This window comes from Arabidopsis thaliana, assembly GCF_000001735.4.
Source record: "Arabidopsis thaliana chromosome 1 sequence".
NCBI classification, from domain to species: Eukaryota; Viridiplantae; Streptophyta; class Magnoliopsida; order Brassicales; family Brassicaceae; genus Arabidopsis; species Arabidopsis thaliana.
In genome coordinates this window covers 18,486,559-18,497,943 of record NC_003070.9, presented here as the reverse complement: position 1 = coordinate 18,497,943, position 11,385 = coordinate 18,486,559, and the positions used below count along the sequence as shown (strand labels likewise).

At 34.3% G+C, this 11,385-nt stretch overlaps 2 protein-coding genes, 1 long non-coding RNA gene and 1 other non-coding gene across 11 annotated transcripts; all 4 read left to right on the top strand.

Moving 5' to 3' along the window:
* Positions 1-625: 625 nt before the first annotated feature.
* On the top strand, positions 626-3,915 carry TRB1 (telomere repeat binding factor 1). Of its 3 annotated transcripts, none has more exons than NM_179458.3 (7): positions 626-815; positions 1,194-1,380; positions 1,485-1,693; positions 2,076-2,160; positions 2,763-2,846; positions 3,023-3,382; positions 3,491-3,873. In NM_179458.3, the coding sequence occupies exons 2-7, from the start codon at positions 1,231-1,233 to the stop codon at positions 3,503-3,505; spliced, it is 903 nt and encodes a 300-aa protein (NP_849789.1). In that variant the 5' UTR covers positions 626-815; positions 1,194-1,230; the 3' UTR covers positions 3,506-3,873. The 3 variants fall into 3 exon arrangements, with proteins under 3 accessions (NP_849789.1, NP_564559.1, NP_973998.1); NM_103882.4 differs by having other exon boundaries at positions 684-860; positions 3,491-3,915; NM_202269.2 differs by having other exon boundaries at positions 757-1,022; positions 3,491-3,829.
* A 771-nt stretch (positions 3,916-4,686) lies between these two features.
* AT1G49952 lies at positions 4,687-5,918 on the top strand. The gene is made up of 3 exons (NR_139856.1): positions 4,687-4,857; positions 5,093-5,242; positions 5,691-5,918. It is a non-coding gene; the product is annotated as an other RNA (non-coding RNA).
* A 256-nt stretch (positions 5,919-6,174) lies between these two features.
* AT1G49940 (uncharacterized protein) lies at positions 6,175-9,817 on the top strand (the record flags this gene model as incomplete). 5 transcript variants are annotated; one of them, NM_001333405.1, is made up of 12 exons in its annotated part: positions 6,765-6,818; positions 6,923-6,979; positions 7,078-7,227; positions 7,326-7,458; positions 7,663-7,696; positions 7,967-8,044; positions 8,172-8,263; positions 8,344-8,445; positions 8,883-8,961; positions 9,037-9,117; positions 9,213-9,497; positions 9,778-9,817. In NM_001333405.1, exons 3-10 carry the CDS (start codon positions 7,124-7,126, stop codon positions 9,048-9,050), a joined length of 636 nt encoding a protein of 211 aa, NP_001319185.1. In that variant the 5' UTR covers positions 6,765-6,818; positions 6,923-6,979; positions 7,078-7,123. The 5 variants fall into 5 exon arrangements, with proteins under 5 accessions (NP_001185185.1, NP_001319185.1, NP_001154416.1 ...); NM_001198256.2 differs by lacking the exon at positions 9,778-9,817 and having other exon boundaries at positions 6,175-6,818; positions 9,213-9,427; NM_001160944.2 differs by lacking the exons at positions 9,037-9,117; positions 9,213-9,497; positions 9,778-9,817 and adding an exon at positions 9,541-9,584.
* AT1G49938 lies at positions 9,421-11,202 on the top strand. 2 transcript variants are annotated; one of them, NR_139855.1, is made up of 6 exons: positions 9,421-9,497; positions 9,778-9,984; positions 10,077-10,223; positions 10,359-10,482; positions 10,585-10,645; positions 10,795-11,202. It is a non-coding gene; the product is annotated as an other RNA (long non-coding RNA). The 2 variants fall into 2 exon arrangements; NR_139854.1 differs by lacking the exon at positions 10,795-11,202 and having other exon boundaries at positions 9,438-9,497; positions 10,585-10,667.
* Positions 11,203-11,385: the final 183 nt, after the last annotated feature.

Sequence of the window (11,385 nt, the reverse complement as noted above, 5' to 3'; positions counted from 1 at the left end):
GAACATCTGCAGAAAATAAACCTAGTAAAACAAATCAACTAAAACTATGTTCAACGAACTTTTCTTTTTTTTACGAAATGATCTTTATATTTCAAATTTTGGAGAAATTCAAAAATAAATAAATTATAAAACTTTTTAATGTGTTTAAAACAAGTGTATAGATTTGGAAAACTCTCAAAATATCGCAACTACCATGTCCACAATTTTTTTTTAATTAGTGGTACAGTCAACTAGATAATTTTCAGAAAAAATAAACAATAGAGAAAATTCTATGGATAAAATGAAAATAGCATTTTTGAAAAAAAATATCACAACTACCACCCCACCACACATTTCTGAATTATATCTAGCAACATATTTGTATTTTATGTTCAAAATACCACTTAATCATCAAATTTTTAATCACCACCAAAACTTTCAAACATAAACCAAATTGTTCGTGTAAATATGATCTGGGTCACTGCGTATTAGTTTTGATAATATATTTTCTTGACAATCATATTAACACTTCATTTGGGGAATTTGATATTTTCTTTATCATTATTAAAAGTTGAATTTGTAAATATTTAGACAATTTATAATCTTCAGAATATAATAACTAGCGTAAACAAAAACGCGTTTTAAGGCCGTTTGTAAAAAACGCGTTTTAAGGCCGTTTGTGAAAAAACGCGTTTAAAGCTTAATTGGTCTAAGCGGTTTGCCGCATCAGAATTGACGGAGGTCCGTTACTCTGAATCCTTGTATTCGCATTAACCCTAACTTTTTCTGCTTCCCAAGCGTCTCGAAATCTGAATCCAGAGATTAAACAAAAATTGGTATTGCGAATGATCGATTCTTCTTCCTCTAAACTCTGATTCCTGGTGAATTCATCTGTTTCTTCTTTCTCGATTGTGTATATTCTCAGCATGAGATTAGGCTTCATTCTGAAAGAACGGATTTTTCTAGGGTTTGAGTTTCGGCATCTTTCAGTGATGTGAAGTTGGTGTTTGCTATTGCGTCTTAGTTTCTGAACTATTGCTGCGGTATAGTTTGATAATCTATGTTAGGGTTTCCTCGGAACAGGGAATTAGGGTTTTACTATTCTGTGGTATTTGATGATGAATTGTGAGCTACAACTGAAGAAAAAGTTTACATTTTTATGTAGAAACTTTAGTTCTGATTGGTTTCGTGACATTTGATATGTATTGTTGCAGAACGGACTTGCTTTGACACAGCAGACCGTAAATCGGGATGGGTGCTCCTAAGCAGAAATGGACTCAAGAAGAAGAGTCAGCTTTAAAGTCTGGAGTTATAAAGCATGGACCTGGTAAATGGCGCACAATTCTCAAAGATCCTGAATTTAGCGGAGTCTTGTACCTGCGTTCCAATGTTGATCTTAAGGTCATGATTACTTCTTATCCTTTTTGTCAGCTTTGATAATGCTACTGTATTTTGTTTGTGATTTTATCTGACTGGGAGATGGTTTGTTTATTGTATTGGGACAGGACAAATGGAGAAACATGAGTGTCATGGCAAATGGCTGGGGATCGCGCGAAAAGTCTAGGTTAGCTGTTAAAAGGACGTTCTCCCTTCCTAAACAGGAAGAGAACTCACTAGCCCTAACCAATTCTTTGCAAAGTGATGAAGAAAATGTGGATGCGACCTCTGGACTCCAAGTTTCTTCTAATCCTCCTCCAAGGAGACCTAATGTAAGGTTAGAAATGTGTCTATTTTGTTTCTTGTATTGAAGAGGAGTTGCTTTGTTGTATCTCTCTCGCTGGTATTTCTGAAGTTGGATTACATCTCAAAATGTATGGTTTGCCGTCACTTTTTATTCTGTGCAAGTCGATAAGTGTTGGATTACATTCATGTGATATGGGTTTGTTTTCACACCTCTGTTTAAGTTGTCTTCACTGGCTTAGTACATTTCTCCTCCTTCTTACTATTATCATGCGAGCCGTTTGCTCAATCCTATCACTGTGGCTTTATAATTGTGAAATTATGATGAGGATTTGTAAAGTCCCACTTACACGTAGATGTTTGTATCACTCAAATCTTTTATTATAGACAAATTGTAACTTTTAAAAACGTTGCAGGTTGGATAGCCTTATAATGGAAGCAATAGCTACCCTGAAAGAACCTGGTGGCTGTAACAAAACAACAATTGGTGCCTACATTGAGGTATTCTGTTTTCGTTCTTGCATCTTTTTTTTCTTTTCTCATAGACAATATGTATTATTAAATTGTTACTCTCAGCTAAATCGCATCGTGTTACATTTCAATTTGAATGATCCTCAGTGGGTTGATATGTTGTCAACTAGAACCTGTGAAGCATTGCGGATGAAAACCAAAATATAGCCTTTGGTTGTGTCAATAGAATATATTCCTCAATATCAATATAGGCAACGGATGTGGCAGTTTTATTGCAAGGCAATGGGTGACATCTTTATCTTCTCCTCTCCTGAATAGACGAATGTGCATTGAATATCCTGACTGAAACTAAGCTGAAAGGGCTAGAAATATTTCTGTAATTACGAGATTTATTGTGGTGGCATCTACTTAAGTCGATATAATTATGAGAATATCGTAAGAGTAGATTCTGTAGTTAATTCAGAAACACGCCAATGACATAAATATTTTCGTCTACTTATGTGATTCAAGCATGGGAAATATTGAGTTCAACTTGTACGATTACTGCTTTGAAGATTCTTTGTCTAAGTTCCTTGTAAAAGACTGATTTAGAGGACTGACTGTACCCGTGTTCCTTTTTTTTTTTTGTGTAGGATCAATATCATGCTCCACCAGACTTCAAACGCTTGTTGTCTACCAAGCTAAAGTACTTGACATCTTGCGGGAAACTTGTGAAGGTAAGAATTCCTACATTCATTTAATGCTTTTGAGTGCATATATTTTTGGTCTTTTGAATAGTATGTATGACTTTTTGTGCAAATCAATTTAGTTCATGGATGTCAGTAGAACAGAGACATATCCATTATTCACTGCAACTTGCGAGGTTTATTGATCTGGGCTTTCTCTTTTACAGGTTAAACGTAAGTACAGAATTCCAAACTCCACTCCCTTGTCTTCCCACAGGAGAAAAGGTCTGGGGGTGTTTGGAGGAAAACAGAGGACTTCTTCTTTGCCTTCACCTAAAACAGACATAGATGAAGTGAATTTTCAGACAAGGTCACAGATTGATACAGAGATAGCCAGAATGAAGAGTATGAACGTACATGAGGCGGCAGCAGTTGCAGCACAGGCAGTAGCAGAGGCAGAAGCTGCCATGGCAGAGGCTGAGGAAGCTGCAAAGGAAGCGGAGGCAGCAGAAGCCGAAGCAGAAGCAGCTCAAGCTTTCGCTGAGGAAGCTTCAAAGACATTGAAAGGAAGAAACATCTGCAAAATGGTAAAAAAAAGAAAAAAACACCCATATTCTTTTATATCACAAGACATTATATCTATGAGAGAACTTTGAAAATCTCAAAATGCTTTTGTTGAAAATGTGATTCGACAGATGATCCGTGCCTGAGGTAATGGAAAGCGAGAGAAGAAGGAGACTAAATGTGAAGAGAGAGTAGAGAGAAGCCTAGTGTTTGTGTTGATCATTCTCTTTACTTGGGAAGTTGTTTTTTAGTAGTAAGCAATCAAATATGTTTGTCAGTATGTCGTCGCTCTGACTCTTTTGATTCCTGCACAACTTTTGGGAAAAAATGTTTTATTTGGCTCTTCTCACTCTCCAATATACATACAACTATCGTTAGTAATGTGTATAATTTATAGACCGATCTATCTATGCACTATCATGCTTATCGCCAATGAGCATTTTGATTATGTATGTATTATCAATTAATAGTAGTACTGTTTTTTTAAGATATAAAAGCACAATGACTTTGGGACACTATATGGATCGTTTTCGGGTTCAGAAAAGGAATTAAATCCTTTTAAATCCCCTGTAAATCTTTTAAAAACTCTTGTAAATCTATTTTCTATTAAAATTATTTTTTCTGGGGAAAATGATCTTTTGGAAGAAAAAAAAGTTTGGCGGGAAAATTTTTGTCGGATTTTTTTGGTCGAAAAATTATCTTCGGAATAATTTTGATAGGAAAAATCATTATTATATTTTTTAAACCTAAAATATTTTCAAATAAGAGTAAAATGACCATAAAAAATCAAAAGATGGGATAAATGAAAATAAATTACAAAAAATGATAGAATTGAAAAGGAGTAGTTTGAAAGGGCATTCCTAACAATTTCTCCCGATTATATATGTAGTTGGGATTATTAGGTGATTGACAGATATATATATAATCATCCGAAATTTGACATACTAAAATAATTTGTAATCATTGATATTAAAAATAAAAAGACCATGGTATTTTTACTATAATTGTGATTCTGTAAAGAAAATAATACTATGCCACTCACAGTCACTGCATAGCCAACATAGGATTAGAACCAAACCGAGTCAATCCAAAATTGTTCACGGAGCACGGTAATTACATCATGGTTAAGCTTTAACCAAAAACATTTCAGGCTGTTACTAAACCAAAATTTTAAAATCTTGGGTTAAATTTTGGGCTGTTAACGTTAAACATTTCACACATTACAATCGGTGACGTGTCAAAAAATAAAATTCAAAATTCTATTCTCGAAATGGGCGGCATTTTTGTTTTTCCAAAATTGAATTTTGTTAAATAGTCTGTTAGAAGACAATCATCTACAAGTTCCTCTCTGATCTCTCTAATATTTTAAAACCCCTAAATTCTCCATTTCAAAAAATGTCTGTAAATTTTGAGAAGCGGTGCTTTTCCGGCGACCCTGCTTATGCCACCAGCGACTAGAATCTAGAAATTGCGTTCTCTCACGTTATTCGATTTAATGGTCAGAGATTCTCGAATTCTGGATTTTAGTCGAGTGAATTCCGATGATTACGAGTCTGTTTTTGATTTGTGTTTCTCTGCTACTTGATTCGATTTGCTGTTACTATGTCTCTTGTTACTTAATTTGTCTTATCGTTACGTTAATCTTCTTGATTTTATTAGAAATCAAATGATTTTGTCATTTCATTGCTTTCAATACCTTCTAACTCCTGATTTGTTTGATTTGGGTTTGACAGATCACTAGCGTCTAGCGATCGCGAAACTGGGGGATCAAGAGGATTATGATTTGTGACGAGAACAGGACTCTTTAAAGGAAGCGACAGTGGATGAGACCGTGGTGGTGGTGGGTGGCCGCCGTGAGGTGGATTACGGAGGCGGTGACGGAGGTTTGTGGTTTTCAATCGAATTTATTATGATTTAATTCCACCGTCTCAAATTTCTTGTGTTCGTTTTTCTCTGCGAACCCAATAAGTTTGATTTTGAATTTTCGCGATCTCATCCGATCATTTTTGATCTAATTTGTTGTGTCTTTGGTTGATAGAAGCTTTTAGAAATCATTTTGGTTGTGGAAAATCATATTGTTTTCTTATGTCATTGCCATTCGAAATTTTAAAGGTTTGTTGTTTTGATTCATATGCATAGTTATACTGAAACTTGCTAATAGTTTTCCAAATGGTGATAAAACTTTAGAAGACACTTGTACATTATTTGTGTTCTCTTCATAAGATTCGTCTAGGTCGTAATTCAGATAAGTGAAAGCATCTTTAGTGTTGACATACTCATTTATTTTGATCTCTGATATCTTGTGCTTTCTTTTCTCAAATTTTGGTGTAGGGAGCAATTGGCGACTCTATCTCCTTTGCAAAGAGTTTGATGTTGTGTCACTTTTCTTCTGCAACAACAAATTGGAGAGCCACAGAATTCTTATGGGTTGTTCGCAATCATTCAACCAAATGCATACACATACATACATGCATTCATTCATACACACATACATGCATTCATTCATACACACATACATGCATACATGCAGTCATTTATACATACATACATACATACATACATACATACATACATACATACATACATACATACATACATACATACATACATACATACATGCCTGCATACTTACATACATAAATGCATACATAATTTACATTGCAAACATACATACATACATCTACGCTTATGTATAATATGTATACTTTCGTACTTTTACACATCTATAATTTCTTCTCTGCTTCTTTGAGTCGTTGTTTACTTACTTGATTCCTTAATTCTTTGCCTGATTCTTCGCTTACTTTTTTTTTTTTTTGTCAATCCAAGTTTGCTTTACTCATTTTACTTCTTCATTACTTGTTCTGTTACCAACTTCAGAGGTATGTTGCTTACTTCCTTCAGTCCTTGTGAGCTTGCTTCCTTCCTTAATTCTTGGTCTGATTCTTTGCTTTCTTCATTCCTTGTTTAATTACCAGGTTCAGTGGTTTGTCGTTTACTTCCTTTGATTCCTTGTTTACTTAGTTTTTTTTTCCTTGCTTCCTCATTAGCTTCTTGCTTCACTGTGTACTTGATTTCTTGCTTACATGGTTAACTTGATTCCTTGCTTACGTGCTTAATTTCTTACATACTTTCTTTTCCTTAACTACTTGATTTGCTTAATTTGTTTTCCTCATTTTCTATCCTTAACTTGCTTTCTTATTTGCTCATGAACTGTCTCTGTTTATTAAATATTTGCTTTGCTTTAGATCGTTCTAGGACTATTCAAAGTCCTTCAGAGCAACCAATCAGCTAAGTTATAACTGTCTTAACTTGTCAGACCAAATAAACTAAGCTAGATAAAGTTTATTTGATTATTTCTTATCATTCAATTTATAGAACCTTTAAGCAGTGCTAGAAGTTTCTGGAAAAACTTCATCTTAGAGTTAAACAATACATTCCGCCAACAATGAACTGTCACTTGTAAGTTGTCTAACTCTTAAGACTCAATGAACTTCTTTTTTGTTTTTTTTCTGAAAACTACAACAATCTTTTTTGATAACAGGCAAATTTTATGTTTGTTGAAGGTATGGCTGAGACAAGCTCAAGAATCATTAGAAAATGTACTCATCGATCTCTATAAGGTAAATAAACTCTAACCGATACCATTCTCTTGTTTCTCTCAGTTATTGTTATTAGATTGTAGAATTGACAAAATTGGATTGAAATTTTGAGCAAAAAGGTGGAAGAACTAAAGAGCAAGTTGAGCTCTTAAAGCTAAACTTTGGATGATATATCAAGAAGAAGCATTCAATGGAAAACCAGCAAAGATTGCGAGATCTCATGGCCGAAATTTCAGGTCACGGTCGAGAAGGAAACCTCTAGGATATTGGTAAGACTAATCTCACTAGTCTTTAGTTTTGATTTGATTTATGAATTCTCTTGATCAATTAACTGATGGATTTGAATGTGATGTTACAACAGCTGAAGCCGTGTATCGGAAACTCAAGTGATAGAGCCAGATGCAAACAAGGCTTGTAAAAAGTTGCCAAACATAAAGTGCATTGTCGAAGTCTTACTGAAGTGGCTAGAAGGAATGAAGAAAAAACTTTTCAAAGCAAAGGTTTGCTTCTAATACCTGTTTTGTAAACGCAGTATGCTCAAGATGCATCTTTGGTGCCTCAAATTTAAACTTCATATTTTCGCGAGTTTATCTTCTCTTAACATGCAAATGTTGAGCTCCTCCTAGTACATTAACTTTATTGCGTTTATGCAAACATACATACTAGTTGTGTATATATATATTAATATTTTTTCCTTTTTTCAGAGTCAGGTTGGAATTATATTTGAGGCCAAGAAAGGTAAGGCATATTTTGTTAGCTTTGCTTACAATGTTCAAAGTTGTCTAGATTTTGGTATATTTGTTAGCTTACATCTCTCTTGATTTATCTCAGACCAAGAAAGGTAAGGAGAAAATAAAAATGCAACTGGCTCTAACATAAGTAGATCGGAACATTCAAAAGAAACTTCATTAAAGTACTTTTCCAACTCAATTGACAAATTCTCTCATAGAAGTTCTGAGTGCTCAAGTACTGATGTTCTTTGTTTATGTTTCCAGGACTAGTAGGTAGAAGATATTTTGGATAAGGACGAGGACGAGGGCAATGATGGATACTATATGGATGTGGAGTTGCATGGCCATAGCAAGGGTTCCTCTTTTTCAAAATCTAATGCATCGTTTTAAGGTTGGTTGTTATATATAAATTTTGGCATAATCTTGGCTTGCTATGCGTTTGGATCTATCTATTTGATCAATGTTTTGGTACCATATTACAGATTCAAGTATATTCAGAACCAGAGTCTTCTTAAAGTGGATGAGTGAGACGATGGACCACTTTGACACAAAACAAGATCAGCTCTTTGAACAAGTGAGGTTTGCAAATGAGTTAGATGATGAACCTCTTTCAACAAGATTTCGATGTGGAAGGAATTTTAATCATTCGTGAAGGATATATCTGATGTAAATTTTGATGCCAGACACAACAAATACTGTGAGATCTCATGGCAAGAAATTTCAGGTCACGGTCGAGAAGAAACCACTAGGATCTTGGTAAGAGTAATCTCACTAGTCTTTAGTTTTGATCAGATTTCTGAAGTCTCATGATCAATGAACTAATGGATTTGAATAAATGTGGTGTTACGGCGGAACGTCGGATGGGCTTATATGCAACTAAGGGTCTATAGAGCAGCTAAAGACGAAGTCTTACTGAAATTGCTACAAGGAAATGGAATAACCTTTTCAAAGCAAAGGTTTGCTTCTAATAACTGTTTTATAAACGCAATATGCCCAATCTTTGGTGCGTTGAAATATAAATGTTGAATTTCTGCAACTTTACCTTCTCTCAAACATACAAATGTTGAATTCCTGCTAGTACATTAACTTTCTTGCGTTTCCCCAAACATACATACTAGTTGTAAACATATATATATATATATATATATATATATATATATATATATATATTGAGATTCTTGTCCTTCTTTCAGAGTCAGGTTGGAGATGCTTATAACCAAATTTGGGTTGTGAAGCCTGAGGAAAAGATGAAACTCCTGAAAAATACGAAAGGTTTGCTTACAATGTTCAAAGTTGGCTAGATTTCAGTATTTGTGTTAACTCACATCTTCTCTCGGTTCATCTCAGATCAAGGAACGTAAGGAGAAAATATATGTAGCTGGTTCTAACATAAGGAGATCGCAACATTCAAATGATATTTCATTAAAAGTACCTTTCCAACTCAGTTGACAAATGCTCTCATAGAAGTATTTGAGTGCTTAAGCCCTGATGTTCTTTATTTATGATTTTCATTATTGATATAGGTGGAAAGTATTTTGGATGGGGGCGAGGACAACGATGGGAAATATATGAATGCAGTGTCGCATGGCCATAACAAGCCTTCCTCAATTTTTAAATCTAAGAAATCTAAGGCATCGCTTTGAGGTTGATTGTTATATAGTATACACATTTTGGCATTATCTTCGTTTGGATCTATCTATTCATATTTTTGGTACATATGACAGATCCAAGTATATCAAAACCAGAGTCTTCTTGAAGTGAATGAGTCGATGATTAAGCGCTGACTTAATGTTATAATACAAAACAACGTACGTTAGCACTTTGAAAAACTGAGGTTTGCAATTGAGTTAGATGATGTGGAAGGACTTCTAATCATCCGTGAAGGAAATATCTAATGTAGATTTGGATGCCAGGAACAACAAAGCTAGTAGTTTCTCTGTAAACTAATAAAGGAAGAACATTACTGGAAATACAAGGATCGAAATCTATTATAATTCTTCATTAATTAGCTTTTAGGGCTTATATATATACCAAGATTTAAACAAGGTATTCTGGTTTGTATCTAAATATTTTACTTGGTGGTTTCAGTTATTCAGGGTTTGAGATATTGGCGTAATCTTGCAACCAGCTTCTGAGCCAAGAGGGTCATGAATTTTCTGGCAGAAGGTTAAACGACTGAATACTGCATTTTCTGATCATTCAATTTCTAGAACCTATGAGCAGTGCCAGAAAGTTTCTGGAAGAACTTCATCTTGGTGTAAAATAAGACGATCCGCCAACCACGAACTCCCACTTGTAAGTTGTCATTTTAATGTAATTTACAGTTACTATACCAAATCATATAATATATAATTTTCTTAACTTATCGTGAATGAATATACATTCAGATCAATGGAACTATGTTTGTAGAAGGGTTATTATCCTGTACACTCTGTATCAAACATTTTATACAAGCTAGAAGCATTGCCAGAAGATTCTAGAAGAACTCATCTTCGAGTATTATAAGACAATCAACCATCCACGAATTTCCACCTGTAAGTTTTCATTTTCTTGATCCCATGATTTTTCATTATGCATAGGACAACTTTTTAATCGTACGAACGACTTGGTAGGTCATCTTGTATATATTTGCACTGATGGTACATTATTTCACGTGTATATTGTTTTAGATTTTGCACTTAAAGCACTGCAATTCGTAGCTAAGAGATGAAACATAAGAGATGTAGTTCTAGAGAAAAGCCAAAAATTGGATCAAGAAACAGACTTGTGGAAAAATATCAAATCTTTTGAATGGTAATTCGATAAGAACTTATTGGGGTCTTTGTTTCTCTTGTGTTCTTAAATCAGAAACACATTATGTCGCTTATCTCTCAGACATCGTTTTGCTTATTTCAGGTATACTGCAACTTCGGACATAATTAACGTATATCGTTTCTTAGGTTGACTCCTTTCCCTAGTATGTTACTCCAATCTTTTCTGCAATAATCTTTCGGTTTAGCTATTATAGTTTCCAGTAACTTTATTTTTTTGATATTACCTATATATACAAGTATTTCGTTTCTTCTCTTATAACTTGAAGTTATCATCTCTTTCATTTTTATGCAGGAGCCGATCTCATAGCCAACAAACTTTGTGAATTAAAAGAAGTTATGTGGTGAGTAAAACAGGTATAGACCAATTACATTGACAATGTTGTCTTTCCCTTGACAGCGTGATATCCCAACCATTGCATGTATGCGCCCACTCATGTACACATGCATATATTCATTTTTGCATACATAGATACATACATATACACATACATACATACATTCATACAGGGGCGGACCCAGCAAAAAAAGTTGGTGGGGGCAAAATGTTATAGGGATGAATCGAACATGGGTTTCTAGCGAAAATTTGAAGGATATGAAACCATTTGGCCATGCCACTTAATTTGTTTAGTACTAATTTTTTGTTAATTTAGATATTAGTGGTGGCAGGTGCCTCCACCTTCCTTAACGTGGATCCGCCAATGCATTCATACATTCATACATTCATACATACATTCATAGATACATTCAAACATTCAATCATACATTCATTCATACATACATTCATAGATACATTCAAACATTCAATCATACATTCATTTATACATACATTCATACATACATACATACATACATACATACATACATACATACATACATACATACA